This window comes from Pelodiscus sinensis, chromosome 15 (assembly GCF_052426305.1).
Source record: "Pelodiscus sinensis isolate ZL-2025 chromosome 15, ASM5242630v1, whole genome shotgun sequence".
In the NCBI taxonomy this organism is placed as follows: domain Eukaryota; kingdom Metazoa; phylum Chordata; order Testudines; family Trionychidae; genus Pelodiscus; species Pelodiscus sinensis.
In genome coordinates, this window is record NC_143066.1 from 31,301,389 (window position 1) to 31,321,881 (window position 20,493).

Consider the following 20,493-nt stretch of genomic DNA (forward strand, 5'->3'; position numbering starts at 1 on the left):
GAAGCCGCGATTTAAATAATCGCGGCTTCATTTCAATTGAAATGGCTGCCGCGCTGAGCCGACAAACAGCTGATCAGCTGTTTGTCGGCTCAGCGCGGCAGCCATTTCAATTGAAATGAAGCCGCGATTATTTAAATCGCAGCTTCCTTTCCCTTTGCCGAACAAACAAATCTACATGGCTCCGTCAACGGAGCCATGTAGTTTAGACTTACCCCAGTTGACGTACCCCAGTTGCCTAAACTTTATAGGGGGGAGTGGAATCTGCTTTATGCATGCTCTCCCTCCCTTACAAATTGTGCTATCTCTGCTGTCTGCCATTACAAAACAATTGACAGGTTAGTCTCCAGCCAGCATGCTGCTACAAAAGAAAATCAAATAGTGTGTAATAAAGTTTGCATGAAATTCGTACATGCAACAATTCCCCACTGGGCTGACCTCTATGATACTGACTTATATAATGCAACATAATTTAACAGCTGGGCAAAGCAGAATGGAAAGTTGTATTTAGTTTGCTTTTATTATCTTGAATATAGCACCACATCTGATGACTGCAAACCATTATTATATCATATTATCTTGAATTCAGCACCACCATCTGATGATAGTAAACCATTATAACCATATTTCTCATATGTTACATTAAAGTTATATATAAATAACCTTTAATACCCCACCCTGACTTATTGGTACCTTACCAAAAATATAGTAAATGACTGTGTGTGTCCTTTTGTGACATGCACATCTTGCTTTGCTAGAGCTGTGCGGGAACCAGATTTTTTTTGGTGGGGGAAATTCCATGATTTTTGAGATATGTTTTTCTTCAAAATTGGATGAAAACCACAGAATTTAAAAATTTCCTGTCTAATTAAAGATTTGAAAATGTTTTGTTTTGGTTCAACTGAAACATTTCATTTCGATTTCAACTTTAAAAAATGAACATAAATATTTCATAACCAAAAATCAAAACATTCCAAACTGAAAATGTCAGAATGGAATGTTTCAACATTACCAAAAGGCTTCATTTTGATTTAATGAATATTACTCAAATTTATCTTCCTTCTGTGGAATGTTTTGATTGTCATGAAATGGCACTTTCTGGTGGAAAAACATACCATTGGAATTTAAAACCAACTCTTCTTATTGCAATAACTTAAAGGGAAAGAAATAGATTTTCAAACAGTTCATTTAAAAAAAGATTTTTATTTCCTTGTTCTGTAAGTGTTCTTAGTGAATAAATAGCTCATCAAGTGACAAGGCAATTACCTCGGATGTTGGAAAACTCATCTGTTCAATTTAAGATTTGAAAAAAGTTAAGACTTTTTTTCCAGCCTCCAATTGCAAACCTTTAGCAACTTGTATTTTAAGAATTTTATGTAAACTTTGCTTGCTTACTATATTCCTGTACAGATCAGATGAATCTCCAGTAGAGATGGGTCTGAGCCAATCCACAGATTCAAATCACGGATTCCAATTTGAATGCGGTATTGCAGCTTGAATGTCTCTGCCTGGTTGATATGATTTGATTGTATAATGGCAGTATCTAGGAGTCCCGATATTGGTTCAGGACCAACCCGTCCCATAGTGCTAGGGGCCATACAAATGCAGAACAATGAGACATTGCTTGAGCTAAAAAGCTAATACTCTGAAATTTGGGAAAGCATGGATTTTAATCTGGATTTCAAACCTCCACACATAGGAGAGTCCAGACTGAGATTCTGCTTTGGACCCATCTTTATTCTACAATCAATTTAACTAATTTCCATTTAGCTGTCTGATAGGTAATTTGCTCAGTTATTGCTTCTTATCCCTTCTAATAACTGTTGCCTGCTCTCCAAAGATTGGCTGTACCCGAAAGAATGTTTGGATGATTGAGGGAGGATGGGTTGGTAATTTACACAAATAAGAACTAGATCACTGTTTCTTAAACTGTGTTCCGTGGCACACCGGTGTGCCGTGAGGCAGTCAGAGGTATGCCGGGGAGAACAACAGAATTCAAAATGGCCACCCTTAAAGGGGCAGGCGACTTTTTTTCTCAATAACATCCTCCTGACCCTTTTTTTTCTTAATAACTTTCCCCCCCAACTTTTTTTTTTGCTCAACAAAAAAATCCTTGGTGTTCCCCATAAAAAAAATTGTTTGGTGTTCCTCGGTCTTAAAAAGTTTAAGAAAAACTGAACTAGATGAATCAAAGACATGGAACTGAGTCCCAGCTCCAGATGTGGATCTCAAAACTGCCTCTAGAGTAGGCAGAATCCAAACCCAGATGCTGAACACGCACAAATTTGAAAAAAAATTAATTCACATTTCAGTCCTGCATGTTTGCATTTGGGCAGATACCGGAGGTTAGTTTGCTCCATTGGTGATCCTTGGATCAGGTCCAGATGTCAGAGGGTGTACATTGTGATGGATAGTGCCACTATCTTCTGTGATGCTATGACAACCTACAACAGCTGCGGATCTGTCCCCTGAATTCAAATTGGGGAATCAGATGGAAAATAAAGCTTCTAGCCCATCTAGAGTAATTCAGCATGGAAAAATGGATGAGGATTATATATACTAGATGGGTTGCCAGTCACCTGTGTGGAGGGACTGGGTGTAGTAGAAGTGGGTGCTGCTGCGCCTGTTCAGCTAGGGATGACTCCACTAGTTCACACCAGCAGACACTAACATTACAAATGGCCTTGGAAATCACAGTGGGTGCATTAAAGTGCCAGTATCTCTTCCATGGAGTCACTCATTTTACAAAAAGAATTACCTCTGTCGTCTCATCCAGCCTCAGTCTCTATTCCCACCTTCTCATAGGCTCTGCATAAAGACACGGAGGCTACATCTAGACTACAAGCCTCTTTTGAAAGAGAGCGTCTAGACTACAAGCAGATTTTTTCGAAAAAGCGAGTTGCTTTTTTGAAAGAGTCTAGACGCTCTCTTTTGAAAAAGCACAGTTTGCATTCAATACTGCCTTTTTTCAAAAGAGTACTTTCGAAAAAAGGCGTTATTCCTCATAGAATGAGGTTTACCGTGATCGAAAAAACGGCCGCATTCTTTCGATTTACTTTCGAAAGAACGTGGCTGCAGTGTAGATGCAGGTGCAGTTTTTTCAAAAAAAGGCTACTTTAAAAAAAAAAAAAAAACCTGTAGTCTAGACACACCCTAAGACTTGTGGTCTCAGGACATTACAGAAATACCTGGAAAATGCCACTCTGACTTTTAGCCCTCCTCAATGCCTTCAGCTCTTGTAAGTTACAGATGACCTCTAAATAATCATGCAATGTGCTGAGTACACCAGTTGGCAATGTTCTCTCTTACCTTTCACATCCATTTGCAGACTTTTTCTATCCAGGTGTGGAATAAATTGTATGTACACAGAGGCATGTGCAGATGTGCACCACCAAAGGAAACAAAACCTAGCTGTGGGCGCTCTGCTAATCAGTTGGGCAGCATCTGAATCTCTCTTGAGCAACTGCACAAGTGCACAGCTTACAGGGAACACTGCCATTTGGTTGTTACTCCCTGCCACTGAATGGTTGGATGCCATTGCATATGCATACTATAATCTGTAAAACAATGTGGGCTTACAAACTACAGTCTTTTAGTGAATATACCCTGCACCCGAATATACCCCACGTTTTTTGCAGTTTGAGTAAAAAAAATCTTGTATACCCCGTGCACGAGTATTACCTGCGGGGTATACAAGACTTTTTTTCAAACTGTGCGGGAGGGGAGGACTTCTACGCGGGGAGGAGAGGGGGGAATTGGCCACCCTCCAGACAGGGGAGCACTCACCCCTCCTGGTTCCCGCGCAGCTGCACAACCTCTGGGTGGGGGAGCACTCACCCCGCTTAGTTCCGTGCGGCCGCACAACCTTCCTGCAGCTGCGCAGCTGCCAGCCTCCGGGTGGAGGAGCGCTCATCCCTCTGTTCCTGCGAAGGAGCGCTCCCTCTGCCCCTTCCTGCGACTGTGCAAGAACCGGGAAATGAGCGCTCTCCCCACCCCTGCCTGCAGCTGCGCAGCCTCTAGCCTCTGGGCGGGGGGAGCGCTTATCTCCCGGTTCCTGCGCAGTCGCAGGAGGGGGCAGGGGGAGCGCTCCTGCACAGGAACTGGGAGATGAGCGCTCCCCCGCCCGGAGGCTGTGCAGCGGGGGAAAGGGTGGGGAAGCGCTCACCACCATGTGAGTAAACAATTTTTTGTATACCCCGCAGAGGGGGCGAGGGGTTTGTAAAAACGAGTATAACCTATGGGTTATATTCGCTAAAATACAGTACTCGTAGTGGCATAATCTTTCTACTCCCGTACATTGCAGAAGAGGGCAGAATCCTAGCGAGAGAACGGGACAAATCACTAACTATTCACAGAGAAATACTTGCTGTGAGCAGCCTTTAAACATTAATGCTGCAATGGCTGCAGTAGCAGGGTACAAGATGGAAAATGGGCAATGATTTCTATAAGCTAACATAATTAAAAAATAAAGTACACCACCACACATGTAGGCACAGGCTGGCAAGCTGACCAGGACAAAAAAAGTACATCACCGCAGAGAGGCACCCAGCACACATGAACATCAGAGACACCTCGCAAGGAAAAGGCAGTCACTCATCTAGCAACTGTGACAATGTCAGACATTTTGCTTAGGCTCTGTGTGCCTTTTGATTACCAGCTGCTGCCTGCTGGCCTGAAGCACTGAAACCAGAGGACTTTGGATAAGCACAGGAGCAATGACAACTTTTAGCATTGATTCCATCTGAAAAGGGAGGAGATTGGAGATACATGGATGACTCAAGGGAAAAGGGATATGCAGCCAAAGGTCATTGTTTCATTCATTCCAGGTCAGAAGTGGTACATGTCATTATTATTGTCAGGCTGCTGTGAAAATTAATGTGGTGATTTCAATCCAATGCCTGTATACAGGTGTAACATTTTCAAAACCACCTAAGTAACAAAGGAGTTTTCGTCCCACTGACTGTCATAGGAAGGCCGTACTTCTGAAAATGGGGGCCTACATTCCTAAGTAATTTGGACACTTTTGAAAATTTTGCCCCAGCTGTCTGTAGCCGAGTATGATACTCATTAGCAATCATGGCAGAGGCCAAGGACTCAATGGCTCAAAAAACCTGAACTTCCCCTAGACAGAGAAAAAACTTCCCCAGAATCCTCTAAAAATAGGCCCTCTTATTCAGAGCAGTGTGTTGGCAGGTGGCAGTGCTGGGGAAGCATATGGGTTTCCGGGGTAAATGCAGATACCATCCTCCTCCCAGCACTAAAATTCATCTTCTTCTTTCTTGCCACTTCCTTATTGGGGGTTGAAGACCTTCATAGCCTTCTTCCAAAACTCATGATTGTATGCCAGGCTGTCATTCTGATTGGTCTCTGTGAGGTCTACAGACATTTGATTTATGGACCAAGTCTTTCATCTCCTACTTTGTATTCTTCTTTCTACAGTCATTGTAAGAGCCATCTCACCAATATAGCTCTCAGTTCTCCTCTGGATGTGCCCATAACAACATATTGTAACTTCCCTCAACTGGTCTCCTGTTGGGGTAACCCAAATTGGGCCCCTTACCACCTCATTATATTTCCTATCACAGAGCATCCAACTGTTTGACCATCTCCACATCTTCATTTCCATGGCAGAGGGTGGACTTGATTTCCTTTCTTATGGCTGGCCAAGTCTCTGTTCTGTTTGTTAAGAGGGGTTTTACATACTCTACCTTTTAACAATATTGGCATCTTTTTGTCACCGGCAGCTGGAGTCAACGCCCATCCTACACACCAAGCGGCTTTAGTACTAAAATATGCTATTGAAATGAATGACTGAAATAATAGAACTAGTAAAATAACAGTGACAGGGATAAACTAACTGAAGTGTGGGCAGATTTGGAAAGGTTTGATTTGCCATTGGGGAGCTGGGAGTTTGCTTTGTTCAGGATGCCATGACTAGGCCGGCTGCTGCAAATTGCTAAACAGAACTGAGGTTTCAAAATGAAGGGAAAATTGTCATTTTCATTAATGCCAGGAACAATGATTATTTTCTTTTCTTCGTGACTGCACAAACATGCATGCATAGGGCTGCGTAGCTGTCAAGATGATCATCAGCAGTGTTTCTGTTGCTACTGAGCACCCGGCAACTTCTTTGATGGAACAAATTCAGTTTCTCACTTTGAACTGGGCATGGGGCACTCCTTAGGTACCGTGTCCTTCAGCCTGTCCCTCATCCTTTATCTGCCTAAAGATCTCACTGCTCTGGTCACACCAGGAGATTAAATGAGGTCCACCTTTATACATAATAAATTACCTCAAGCGCCTTCTCAAAATCTTTCTCCTTCTCATGTGTTAAACAGCTGTCTTCTCTGAACGGATGCTAGGGGATGAGGTGCTCTTGTAGCAGCGTTCCGATCCCTGTCCTAACTACCTAGCCTCTGTGACGCTCACTGTTAAACACACAGCTCTGATTCCATTCCACACATACATTCTGCCAGCAGCAAAAGTCCCCAGCCAGCAAAGATGAAACAGGAGCGCCGGACTACATCAGAGACTTCTGAGAGTCCCAGCTCCATTTCACTGTCCTTCCATTGCCACTGAGCTCCATTTTATCTGCTGCTTTTTTTTTTATAGCTGATCTTCGTCTACCCAGATGGTTTTACGCTGCTCTTCTCCAATCTTCTCCTTCATTATTCGGATGAGATCCTCAATACTGCTCCACATGTCTGCCTCCAGGGAGGCATAAAGGCATGGTAGAGCCTCCAGTTCTTTCTCCTTCTGGCGACATGTGCGTAGAAACTCCTCCTCAGTGTCGGGCTTCGGCAACAGCTTCCTGCATCACATGACCAAGACGACAATAAGCAAAATAGCTTTAGGTTTAAAGTGAGTCCCTACAGTCTCTGCCTTGCCCAGCAAGAGCTGATGTAATGGAGGGTGTAGGCGAGCTAGAACATCTTAGCTACTCCAGTTATGTCCTCTCCCACCAACAGTGACACGGGGAACAATGAAGGAGTGCTGGGTTCTAGGGAGATCATCACTACTTCAGACTAGGGATCTGAATGGATAACTAGTTACCTAGTAAACATCATCCTTAATGGGTGATGTTTAGCAGATAATGGTTAACCATTACCCGGGAGCAGCCATCTGTCCATGGCCCACCGCAGGTGGAATGCTGCTCCAGCCCCGTAGGGCTGCTGGCTCTCAGGGGGCCAGAAGCGGCAGTTGGCGGAGGTGGGTGTCCAGAGACCTGGCAGCCCCCTGCCTTTTCCGTTGTCTTTTCTGTCGCGTGTGAGGCTACCGACAGCTCTGTGTGGGGTCGGAAGCAGCTGGGTTGGAGCAGCCCCCATTCAATCAGTTAACTGGTTAAGCTTAAGGTTTAACCAGTTAACTAATTGAATGGGATTTTATATGTCTACCTCAGACCCAGTCTTTCCCAGCAAGAATCTCTGTAGGGAATACCACAGAAGTGCTAGATATGGGGGAGTATGCAGACACTCTAGGGCAAGGGTGGGCAATAATTTTTGCCTGGGGGCCACCCCAGAAGGGGCGGAGTTACCCCATCCCCAGACCATGATTGGTCTGGGGGTGGGGGAGCCCCTTGCCCCCCCCTTCCCACTAGGCATCCATGTCCTGAAAGAGGCTTGGCACGCTCCCCCACCCCCAGGCCAATCTGGGCCTGGGGGTGGGGAAGCGCGGGACACCTTCTCCCGCCCTGTGTGCCACGGGCTACTTGCAGAGCTGGGGCAGGGAAAAGGAAGCTTCATGCAGCTCCCCTGCCCCCAGGCCCTGATTGGCCTGGACACGGGGGGAGTGCGCAAAGCCTCCTTCGCTCTCCCCTCCCCTGAGAGCAGTGCATGGTGCTTCAAAGTGCCATGTGCTCCTGGCAGGGCGGGAGGAGGCTTTGCGTGCTCCCTTGCCCCCAGCTAATTAAGGCCTGGGGGCAGGGGAACAGCAGGGCCTCCGTGGGCTGGATCCACCCGCTTGGCAGTCTGGATCTGGCCCACGGAGGCCCTTTTGCCCACCCCTGCTCTAGGGCCATCCTCCTGCAACGAACATTGCTGTCAGGAACGGTAATAGAGTGCTGGATTTGGGGCAACTCATAACTATGCCAGTGGTCATATTTCTAGGAGGAGGGGGATGAGTCATGGGAGGAATTGTGCCATCCTAATGCACTAGATTAGTGAGAAGAAGCTCTTCCTCTTTCTCGCTCAATGAGAAAGTCACTGGACTATGGTGTTATTAAGCGACAAACACAGAATAGCAGATGTTCAAAGATTTGATATGTTACCTGAACCTCTTGATGTTTTTCTCTGAGACTCTGATAAAGAGAATAATGGGATATATCTTGGCTTTGATTAAATCCTTTGTGCAGCTTATGCCAGCTTCCAGCAGACAATGCTTATTCTAAAAACATAAAGTCATAATAGGGTCATGAGAGAACATCCACAGCACTAATCTCTTGTGATACAGACAGACATATCTCAACAGGGTCTGCTGAATTGCTCTCCATTCATCAGACTGGATGTAAAACCTTTAAATCAACTGTACATTTCAGGTCCGAGCTCCTTTCATGGATTCACAACTAGTCAATCGGACAAAAACTAATTTTAACATTCCTTATAAGTGCTCTCTTTTTGCAAAGATTTAAAAATAAGTGATTTGCTCTAAAGACAACAAACAAGTTAAACACTATAAAATAAAAAATGAAGTCATGCATACATTATATATCTACACACACAGGTATGGTCTTTGTTCACAGTGAATATATACTGTAATCTCTTCGAAAAAACAACAAACTACCCACTTTAATTCTTTTTTTCCTCACCGTGAGACAAATGCACAATATTTGAAGCTCTTTTTTGGTCTTTGAGACTATCATCTTTATATGGCATATCATTGTCTCTCTCTGGCTACGTCTAAACTACAAGCCTCTTTAGAAAGACAGTGTCTAGACTACAAGCAGATTTTTTGAAAAAGCAAACCACTTTTTCGAAAGACAGTCTAGACGCTCTCTTTTGAAAAAGTACAGTTTGCATTCAATAGCACCTTTTTTTGAAAGAGTACTTTCGAAAAAAGGCGTTATTCCTCGTAAAATGAAGTTTACACAATCGAAAAAACTGCTGTGTTCTTTCGATTTACTTTCGAAAGAACGCAGCTGCAGTCTAGACACAGGGGAAGTTTTTTGGAAAAGGCTACTTTTTTTGAAAAAACCCTGTAGTTTAGACACACCCTCTGTGTCCCAGTCTATCATTTTCCTTGGCTAGGACCCTGTCTCTTGCTTTTGCATTCACACGCACAAAACAAAAAAGGGGACTGACTAAGGAAGAGAGGCTAGGAAATGAGAATGGGATGAGAAAGAAGTTATTCTGAAAATATAAGCTCTTCTTGTGGCAGTAAACTGACTGTCCAAGGTATGAAAAGCAACCCACGCTGCTACATTCCACTCCCATCACCTTGGCAGTGACGGCTTCAATATTGGCAGGTACAATGCATTCGTAGGTGTTTGGATTCTTCTCCCTGGAAAAGATGACCTTCTCTGTCCTTTGCTTCCTTAGGAACTCTTCCTTGGTTACAATATCTGGAGCAGGAGGGGGATGAAAGCAAGGTTATTAGGTTCACACAATAGCTGCACCTAGTAAACTGTTCAGCAGGAATTTGGACAGGCCTTTGATGGTATAGTGAAATAAGACCAAGAGTCTTCTTGAGAGCGTCTCTCATTTTATTTGTTTAATTGAACTGAAGCCTGACCTAAACTTGGCTCAGCATCTCAAACTGGCCTATACCAGGGAGTTTCTGAGCAATCTCTGCCTCACAATCAAGGCCCTGAATGACAACAATATGATGCAGTAAAAACTATACCAACACCTAACATCAAAGAGCAACTATACTCCACAGCGCCAAATCACAAGGCTGGTATATTACACAATAGCATTTTATGCCATAATATGTTACTATATTTTTGGTATTGCCATGGGGCCAAGGGATCCTTATAGGACTAAGCTTCGGACAACCAAATAACAGAAAGATGGGTCAGTCCTGCAAGGAGAACCAGCTCTGGTTCTCATACTAACAAACACGGCAAGCCAAACTCTACAGCACAGTACAGAGCATGGGAATCAGAAAATCAATCTGATTAGCAATAGACCAATTTCACTGTCCAAGGTGCGTGAAATGCAGAATAGCAAACAAACCATACAAATGGCAAAGAGTAAATTAGACTCTTAAAATTACTGTATTTATATCAGTCTAAGCTGTTCATAATCACACAGATCAGAGTACTGGGATTTCAGAACACATGGTTTTTAACCTAAGGGTTAAAACGCCTCTATTCATGAGGTCGTTGTGATGATCTGAGGTATCTGTTTGTATAATTTATTATTTTTATGTAGGATTATGAATTCTTTGTCTGTAACTTGATCAAGCTGCAAGTTATCATCTCTGTAACCTATTTACCTCCATGTTGGACTGAAATTTGCAAGAGTACTGAGAAGTGACAACAGTGGCTTGTTAACTCAGATGGTCTTCTATTAAACTATAAACATCCTAGACAACTGATTGGTTCTCAACCAGGAAAATTGGTTTGTCGGGGAAAGATCACTTGGCAACAAAGTCACCTGATAAGGGTCTTTGATCATCACAATAGGCTGATCGATGGGTCACCTGACTGAAGTACTGAAAGGCCATGAAAGGGCTTGCAGGAGAGGGAAAGGAGATGGACTGGCCAACCAAAGTTGTACAACAGAAGGATGCTGGAGGGCCTTCAAGGACTTTGACCCCAGCCCAAAGAATGCACCAGAATGGTGGAGACACTAAGGCAGGGCAATGCACATAGAGTGTGTTAGCTTTGTATAGGGCTGCATGTTATGCTATTAAGAAAGAGCAATAAAGTGCTAAAATCTGGTGTGAAGTGCATATGTGCTACCACTTGCCCCATGCCCCCTAGAGAAACCCAGACGCCTCAAACCATTAGGTGGCATTCTCAAAGAGGGTGTGTTTAAGCTACGATGGGAGCCCGAGGGTGCGTTTTGATTGGCTGCCACTGAGTTGTTATAACTCAAGTTGTTGCATCCCCACTATATTACAGAAGCACTTGAGCTTCAACCCGGGCCCCCGCCACCTAGTTCAACCGTACAGCACCAATTAATTCAAGCTAGAGATTTGCATGTGTGGATGGGAACTGAAGTAGGGGTCACAGTCAAGTTGTCACCTGAGATGACTGTGCTGTGAAGACACATGCTGAGGGGCCAGTACGGGTTCCACACAGGCCTGCTGACTAGGGGTATAAAGGGTTAACAGATTAACTGGTTACCCTGTAAGCATCAGCCTTACTGGCATGCGTACCGGGTAACTGGTTAATCGGCAGCTCGGCCCAGCTGGAGCAGTTCCCTGCCTGCAGTGAGGCATGGCAGGCCCTGCCTGGCCAGTGCAACCCCCCAGTCAACGGTGTGGTGGGCTTGGCTCATCCCAGATGGAGCAGCCCGTGAGCTATGGGCTGCTCCATTCTGGCTGGGCCCACCATGGCATGGGTGGGGGGGCTGCTCCAAGATTAACCAGTTAAACACAGCATTTAACCAGTTAACTTTTTAACTGGGAATTTACATCCTTACTGCCAATGTGGGGAAGGGGTGGACCAAAGATCCCTCTGCAGCACACCCCAGGAAGTGCTGAGGGCTGCTGATGGGGGTGGGGGAGCTAATCCCTAGCCTAGCCTCTTCTGCCCAGCACCCACCCCTTCCAGGGGCACAGAGATGCCCCTCTCCCCTTGCCCAGGGACCCAGTGAGTCTGTTGTCCCCACTGGTCCTAGGGACTGAGCTATGCAGTCTAAGCTCTCGGGAGGGGGTCCAGATTATGATTTCTACTTTGAAGGCGTGTTAGAGGTATAACTCTATTCTGTTCATAGTTCACAGACTTAAAACACAATGGATTCAGCATCTGTATCCTCACAGCTGTCTGGTGAGTGGAACAGAAGGGGCGCTTGACTGGAATGGGGACAATAGCATCCCAGTGCAATCACAGTACAGGGTATGGTTTTGAATGGCAAACAGTTAACAAGGAAGCGTGTCATCCAGAAGCCCAGTCTTTGGAGAAGATCAAGTGCAAGATCTTCATGCCCTGGACTGGAAAGAAACCAGTCATTGATTGGAAGGAAGATATTCATCAATCATTATAGCAATGGTCCAAATATCCCATCACCTTGAATTAAATATATTAGTACTGACAAAGAGCATTCACAACATGCCAGTCCCTGGAGTGTGACATGGCAACTATAGAACATAGACCATACAACCTTCAGAAACCAAGCATCATCAGGACCATTTAGGGTGGCGAGCTCAGATGGTTCTTACCAACTGTCCCATTGCAGGATCCAACGTTACGCTTTGCTGAGACATAGCAGCAGGATTCCCAAGCGGCGGGCACTTATGTGCCAACAGTAGAAAGGCTTGCTACATTTAGCACATTCTGCAAATTTTTACACAGTTACCTGGCTTGCACATGTTGAATTCCAAGGCGCCTCCAGAATTGAGAAGTTTCTGTACCAAGGTCTTTGCAAGCACAGTGGGAGTGAAGAGGACTGGGCGCCTGCGGTCACAGTGGATCGGTCGCACCAAACTATAGGGGATCAGGTTGAGGCTCTTATCGATTTCATTTTCAGAATCCAAATCTGAGTAAAGAAGAGACTGTTTACAATCTAGTTCATTCTTCCCCAAAAGGATGTAGAAGAATCATAGACATCAAAGAAGGGAATCACATGTTTGTTCCCCCTGTCCATACCTCCACCTGGACAGTATTGTCCCCTACAGAATATTCTTCAGTGCAATGTTCAGTCTAGTTTTAAATGATTCAAACAATAGGCCTTCCCATCATTTCCCTTGGGAGGCTATTTCACAGCTAAATAGACGACTTGCTTAGACATTTTTCCTGGTTATCAGCTTAACTTTTCCTTTGCTAAGCAGCAATTCGCTACTTGTAGTTACACCTCCTTGGAGGAAGAATAGGAGAGAATCTAGGAAAAGCTGTCAACAAGATAGAACATTTCAGTCCAGTGGACTTGTTTTCAAGGGCTATCTTCCCCCAGCCTTTAAAAAAAAAAAAATCCAAGAATTGAGTCACATGCAGAAGAACTTAAAAATTAGAGGTGGAAAAGGCCTAGGACCTGTTCACTGCCTTGCACTTGTGCAGTCATTTAACCCGTGTCAAGTGATGCAAAATGCTGTTATATCCTTACCTTCCAGCTTATCAGGTATCAGCTTCATTGCTTCAGAAGAGGTCCGTGCCAAACTGGACGGAGAGCCAGTGACAATGCGGACTCGCTCACTGCTGTTCATACGTTTGTATTTGTTTTCAGACCTGCTAACAAACTGCAAGAGCAAACAAAGAGGTTTGACCCCCATTCATTCTATGGAACTGTATGCTTTATTATTCCACATATTTGTTTGCTTCCATGTCTCCTTCCATTATCTACCAGATCTGAATTACCTCTGTGTCTAGCAAAAACAAGGCTGTAAGTTCACCAACCCTTCCACAGAGCTGCTGGCTGAAATCCAAGGCTATTTTAAACAATGTAGATCTGACCTTTAGCTTTTGTTATTCCCTGGTGGGATTTTTTCCTCTTGTTCTCTCTATATATGAGTCATGTTCTATTTCTTCCTCAAAACCCTCTGGCATCAACAGAGTTACTACGGATAGACTCACTGGGGAGTAGCATGCCCACTATGAATGTGAGCCCAGCAGTATCAAAGACTCTGCTCATTTCTCTACCCTTACCTTATTGCAACACCCAACATTTAGCTTATCAGCACTCAAAACGTTTTCCTATAGCAGAATTTAACACCCAACAAAAGCTTCTTTCATACATCATCCACCCAAATGCTCACTCCTCCACCTGAGCATTCTCTAAACTTCCCAACCATGACCGTAGGGATTTTTGTTAATAATGTGCTCTTTAGTCTAGCAGAGAAAGACATAACACGGTCCAGTGGCTGGAAGCTGACGCTAGATAAATTCAGACTAGAAATAAGGTGCAAATGTTTAAGTGAGAGTAATTAAAGGCTGGAACAATTTACCAAGGGTCAGGATAGATTCTCCATCATTGACAATTTTTAAATCAAGATAGGATTTTTTTTTAAACAAATCTGCTCTAGGAATTGTCTGGGGGAACCTCAGTGGCCTGTTACACAGCTGGTCGCACTAGATAATCCTAACGGTCTCTTCTGACCTTGGAATCTATGAATCAAACCTTTCACCACCCATTCTCCATCCTCTCCATGGTATCTGCCCCTGCAATTAAATAACTATTCACGTCTGGGATTTTACTCTCCTAAGTACCAAGAGAGTTTGTCTGGCCAAGAGAATTTAATGTGTTCCAGATAAGGTCCATTTGAGCCCCTCAGGGCAGGGCTGTTTGAGCTATCCAAATTATATTAATAATGGAGACGAGCCTATTAAAAGCTAAAGGTCCTGCCTGACAGGGACAGTTAGAAAGTGTAAATCAATCTGACTTCTCATATGTTAAAGCTCTCTGTGACAATCATAAGTCCTTGTGCCATGTCTCCAGCATGGGAAGTTAGGCTCAGAATGAATATGATACCTGAGAACATCACAAAAAGTTGTCTGCCTCCAATCTTCATGAAAATCACACACTGATGTTTCATAGAAAGGAATTTTAACTTCATTACCTGTAAAATCTGTCCCAAAAGGAAGCTTGCCCGGGAGAGGCGAGGGCTGGCTTTGGGGTCATTCTGTGAGGCAGGATCCTCTGGCTGCAGTGTATTCTGATAAAAATTGCACAGGAACTTCAGTAAATCACAGCACCCAAAAAACAAAACAGGCCTTCAGCAGCTCTCCAGTTATTTACAGTTAAGGGATAGAGACTTGTTAGCAATTCATACCCTTTAGAAAGCAAAGGCATGTTCTGTGCAAACTACAGACTTAGAATGGCCTGTGCTGACACACTGTGCTCCTGTTACGGCTTCTCTATGAGCCTCTTGTCAAGGAATCTATCTGACTGTGCCTGCATTAGAGATTTGACTAGAGGCCACCTGTGCAGTGACTAGTGCACTGTAGGATGGCAGGCTATTTGCATCCAGTCAGCCTTTGATGCCTGGGATTGCCATCTACCCCAACACTTGATCAGTGGGACTGGGGTACTGGAGGACCATCTGGTGCTTTGCCTTGTTTGAAGTCTAATCCAAATGGTGATTGTAGCATCTCTGTCTTTTAAAAGCATTCTTATGTGTGGTCCCAAAGTGTATTAGAGGAGTGCTAGGTGCACACATGGTGGCTAATACAGGCAGTCCCCGACTTACGCGGATCCGCACTTACGTCGGATCCGCACTTACGAACGGAGCTTTCTCGCCCCGGAAGTCGGGGCGAGAAAGCCCCGTTTGTAAGCTGCTCCGGTGCCCCTGGTCTGCTGGAGACCGTCTCCAGCAGACCAGGGGCACCGGGCGGGTTCCCGCGCTTCTGAGGCTTTGCCAGAGCAAAGCCTCAGAAGCGCGGGAACCGCTGCTGCTGCCCCTTGAGACCCGGTGCCTGTGGTCTGCTGGGGACGGTCCCCAGCAGACCACAGGCACCCGGACTGAAGCCGCAGCCGCGCGGGGTCCCGCGCCTCTGAGGCTTTGCCAGAGCAAAGCCTCAGAGGCGCGGGGAACCGCCGCTGCTGCCGCTCCAGTCTGGGTGCCTGTGGTCTGCTGGGGACGGTCCCCAGCAGACCACAGGCACCCTGACTGAAGCCGCAGCCGCGGGGGGGTCCCGCGCCTCTGAGGCTTTGCCACAGCAAAGCCTCAGAGGCGCGGGGAACCGCCGCTGCTGCCGCTTTGACTGAAGCGGCAGCAGCGGCGGTTCCCCGCGCCTCTGAGGCTTTGCTCTGGCAAAGCCTCAGAGGCACGGGACCCCCCCGGTGCCTGTGGTCTGCTGGGGACCGTCCCCAGCAGACCACAGGCACCCAGACTGGAGCGGCAGCAGCGGCGGTTCCCCGCGCCTCTGAGGCTTTGCTCTGGCAAAGCCTCAGAGGCGCGGGACCCCCCGCGGCTGCGGCTTCAGTCCGGGTGCCTGTGGTCTGCTGGGGGCCATCCCCAGCAGACCACAGGCACCCAGACTGAAGCTGCAGCCGTGGCGGGGTCCCTGCCTCTGAGGCTTTGCCAGAGCAAAGCCTCAGAGGCGCGGCACCCCGCTGCCACTGCAGCTCTGCTCCCCGTGTCCCTGGTCTGCTGGGGGGGGGGGGGGCGCAGCTAGTGTGCTCCCCCCCCCCAGCAGACCAGGCTTTTGTTTTGGACTCTGGGGTAGAGCAGCTGGGGCGCTGCCGATTGGTCCTGCAGCGCCCATGGGCACTACTGGACCAACCCAGCAGCACCCCAGCTGCTCTGCCCCAGGTCCTGATTCAGCCGCTGCTGGTCAGTTTCAGCAGCGGCTGAATCAGGACGCCTGGGGCAGAGCAGCTGGGGTGCTACTGGACCAACCCAGCAGCACCCCAGCTGCTCTGCCCCAGGCGTCCCCAAGTCAGCTTCTGCTGAAACTGACCAGCGCTGACTACAGGAAGCCCGAGGCAGAGTTGCTCTGCCCCGGGCTTCCTGGAATCAGCTGCTGATCAGTTTCAGCAGCAGCTGACTTGGGGACGCCTGGGGTTCTTAAGTTGATTCTGTATGTAAGTCAGAACTGGCGGTCAGTTTCAGCAGTGTCTGAATCTGGACGCCAGTTCCGACTTACATACAGATTCAACTTAAGAACAAACCTACAGTCCCTATCTTGTACGTAACCCGGGGACTGCCTGTATAGCAGAAAACTAATTTACTAGTGTACATAACAGGAACACCTAGGGGTAAAGAAATTGACTCAATCCACCTGTGGTTACAGGAACAACTCTGGAGACCGGATGCACAAAGAAGTCGGTAATTCCACTTCTCTGCACAGTGTGTTCTTTTAGAGAGGATGGATACTTTGGACATGCAGTTAGGGGCCAGATGCTTGTTAAGAGAAGGAAGATAAGAGAAGGAATTCTGATTATTAGCTCTAAGGACACAGCTCCATCTCCTTGTAGGATTGAGGGAAAGACCTATGGAAGGTTAGAGGGATGGAAGATTTAAAGAGACTAGGTAGAGTGGGTATTAAACATGAGGGCCAGCATCAGGAGTAACCAAAGGAAGCTTACAGAGAGTGATTCAAAACAGGAAGACATGAGCAGTAGAGACAGCTGCAACAATTGATATGGAAAGACTCCCGCAATGGAGACCTACCCGGAGTGCTCGAAGAGTGTTGGATGAACTTTCTGTTTCATCCCTACTGCCTCTGTGCATCAGTCGCTGGAGCTTCACCAGGAGCAGTTGCTGGGCTCTACAAGAAACAATAAAGACACATGGATCAGGAAGATGTGTGTGAGATCATCTAGAGGAAGAGTGGATGCAGTGGTCAGTGTTTAGGGCAGGGGGTGGGGAACCTTTTTTAGGCTGTTGGCCATTGACCCACAGAAAAATCAATCGGGGGCCACACACAAGTAAGAGGCAACCCCCCCAAAAACAAACAAAAAAACAAACCCCAAACCCACACATTCCCCTCACACACCAGAGCTTGGGGGTGGGCAGCCTAGTAGATTATGTGATCCAGATCCAGGGGCCACATCCAGCCCCTGAGCCTGAAGTTCCCCACCCCTGGTTTAGGGAAAAGACAAGAGAGAACAGCAGTAAGGAATGCCTGAATCACACTGTAAAACCACAGAACAAAAATAGTCAGCAGGACTGTGGTTCACAGCTGGGGATAAGAGGGTTTCTGGTGTACATCTTCCTGTCTGGTTCTCTGAGAAATCCTGTCTCCTAATAAAATCTGAGGTCTCCTCCTCAAAACCCTTGCAACCAAATGACTGTCCTGATCCTCAACTCTGATATGCAACCCTCCCTCCGTGATAGCAGGAACTGATTTACACAAGAGAGCTCATATAGTTGTTGCTTATAGTCAAGGTTACTGTCCTATTTCAGCCGCATTATGCTCACCTGCTATAGCTGGGGATGGTCCCCATTTCCAGGTTCCTATCAGTGAAAGGGTCAACTCTGGCACACAGCCACTCGCACTTCCCCTGGTACATGGTGTCGAGAATATGCACAATCTCATCACATTTCAACGACAGGGAGCAGCAGTCCAGCTGGCTAGAGATGTTCAGATTCAGACGGATGTGAAATGAGTCTCCTGACGTGATCAATCCTTCTTCCAGTTCTGACAGCAGCTTCCTGTAACCTGCAGCCACAAAGGAATCTGTGACCAAGTGCTGCTGTATTTCTAGCTTTCAGTGAGTAGGCTCTGTTGTGGTAGAAGTTCATGGCATTGAAGTCCTAGTAAACTGAGAGGTCACTTCTGAGAGAAAACATAAACAGTGTCTAAATGACATCCCTTTTTTGAAAGAGGGATGTAAATTAGACAGATCGAAATTGCAAATGAAGCCGGAATTTGAATTTTCCACGCTTCATTTGCATAATGGCAGCCACGCATTCTTTCAAAAAACGGGTATTTCGAAAGTGAAACTGCCATCTAGAGGTGGCTCTTTCGAAAACAAAAACCCTTTTCAAAAGATCCTGTAAAGATCATTTTTTGAGGAGCACAGGATCTTTCAAAAAAGTTTTTTTTTAAAGAACCACGTCTAGACGGTGGTTTCACTTTCAAAATACCCATTTTTGAAAGAATGCGCAGCCGCCATTATGCAAATGAAGCGCGGGAAATTCAAATCCTAGCTTCATTTGCAATTTCGGTCTGTCTAATTTACATCCCTCTTTCAAAAGAGGGATGTAGCTTAGACATGCATTTAGGGTGCTAGTTTAAATGGTCTGGGAGCAGCTCAGGCTACAAGTATCACAGTTCATAAGTAGTTCCTGTTGTAAGGATACAGTTGGGCAATGTCATTTCTGGTAGGTTATATACAAATCATCCATAAAACAGTGAACTTCCCAACAAAGATGCAGTATGAAAAGCCGCAGTTGCATCCTGCAAGTACAACATGAGTTCTATCAGGAGGTCTAAGGGCAGCCTGTTCACTTTATTAGCAGCTGGCACTCCCACAATCTGTAACATGCTTTATGTGCAGCCAAGTGATGCTCAAAAAAGTGTGATATTCTTTTCTACTTAAACATCAAAGGAAAATCAAAGAAATCACTGTCAGCATGATCTGTACAACTGAATTCCCCTGACCAGGATAAAGAATGGGCCAACACAGCTGTGCAAGTAAAAATGGCTTTTGGAATGTAATTTTTGATCCAATGTACCAAATTCTTGCTACAAGCCCTGATCATGGTCCATGTGCCATGCTCCATCTGTTAAAAGTAAGATAAAACTGCAACCATTATAAACAAGGTAAACTTCAAAGTGTCAATGTGAAATCAGACCTCAGAGACGGAAAAGAAAATTTAGCATGTCAGGTTATGTCACAGAAAATTGTATACAAAAATCATCTTGCACACGGTGACTACTATCTCCAATGACGCACCACTAAGCTCTTCAGATTCTTGGAATGACAGGTGTTTGGGCTATTACTGCTTTTCAGTTACATTGCTGTAAATCTAAAGTAGCTTGACAGAAACCAGTGGATTTACCTCAGGATTGATTACTCCAGTACAACTAAGAGCAGAGTTTGGCTCAACGGATTCTGATCTAGCAGAGGACTTGCCTTATCAAAAAAACTGGCAATTTCTGATAAGCCAAACTTTAGGTCTTACCTTCATGGTTTGGTTTATACTGGAGGATTACTGGTCCACTACACCTCTGAATTGTCCAATGAGCTTCTTCCTTTGTGCAGGTATCCAAAGGAACACTCTGATTTTCCCCTTTGATGCAGCCTTCCAGCTAGATGAAAGAAGTACTGTTAGCTGTGAGCTTAGTGTGTGAGCCAATCATGCCACCTATTAAATTCAGTAGCTTCTTTCTACATTAAACAACCTGGCTACTTTTGCTAGCAATGCAATTACATTTAAATTATTTGCCTGTAGCTTCTTTTCTCTCCTCTAGAAATTCAGAAAGTTGATGGAACTGTAACTCCACAATAATCCATGTTTCCCTAGTAAGAGTCACTACTGGGAATGGCATAAGGCTGATAGCTTTAGGGTAAGCTGGCAGCTATTCCTTTCCCAGCTTCTCCTATCAAGAGCAGCAATAGGGAAGGGCCTAGTAATATTGCTGGTGGTGGTGCTCATGGTACATGCAGTTCCTGCAGGAGTCATAGAAGAATGATGCACAAGCCATGGGGCTTAACAAAACATAGAGCTACCACAGTGACATCTTCTCCAGGCAGAAGTGGCTGCTGGGTGTAACAGTTGTAAGGATAACAGCTCATAGACTCACAGATTTTAAGGTCAGAAAGGACCATAATAATCATCCAGTTTGACCTCCTGCATATTGCAGACCACAGAACCTCAACCACTCATTACTGAAATAGACCCCTGACATTTGGCGGAGTTACAGAAGTCCTCAAATACTGGTTAAAGACTTTAAGTTACAAGGGAATTTGTCTTTTACACAAGTTTAAATCCACAAGTGACCCACAC

General features: G+C 45.6%; 1 protein-coding gene across 3 annotated transcripts in view; it reads right to left on the reverse strand.

Moving 5' to 3' along the window:
- Nucleotides 1–4,027: 4,027 nt before the first annotated feature.
- CARD11 (caspase recruitment domain family member 11) overlaps nt 4,028–20,493 on the reverse strand; it is an 83,403-nt gene continuing 66,937 nt past the window's right edge. For 2 of the 3 annotated variants that reach the window (XM_075899622.2, XM_075899623.2), the window contains 9 exons: nt 19,669–19,795; nt 17,959–18,199; nt 17,209–17,305; nt 14,653–14,748; nt 13,203–13,335; nt 12,459–12,638; nt 9,429–9,553; nt 8,264–8,379; nt 4,029–6,808 (listed from right to left, as the gene is read on the reverse strand). In XM_075899622.2, coding sequence (XP_075755737.1) covers nt 6,604–6,808; nt 8,264–8,379; nt 9,429–9,553; nt 12,459–12,638; nt 13,203–13,335; nt 14,653–14,748; nt 17,209–17,305; nt 17,959–18,199; nt 19,669–19,795 — 1,320 coding nt within the window. In that variant the 3' untranslated portion in view covers nt 4,029–6,603. Of the gene's footprint in view, nt 6,809–8,263; nt 8,380–9,428; nt 9,554–12,458; nt 12,639–13,202; nt 13,336–14,652; nt 14,749–17,208; nt 17,306–17,958; nt 18,200–19,668; nt 19,796–20,493 lie in introns of all 3 variants that reach the window. The other variant, XM_075899621.2, reaches the window with a different exon arrangement.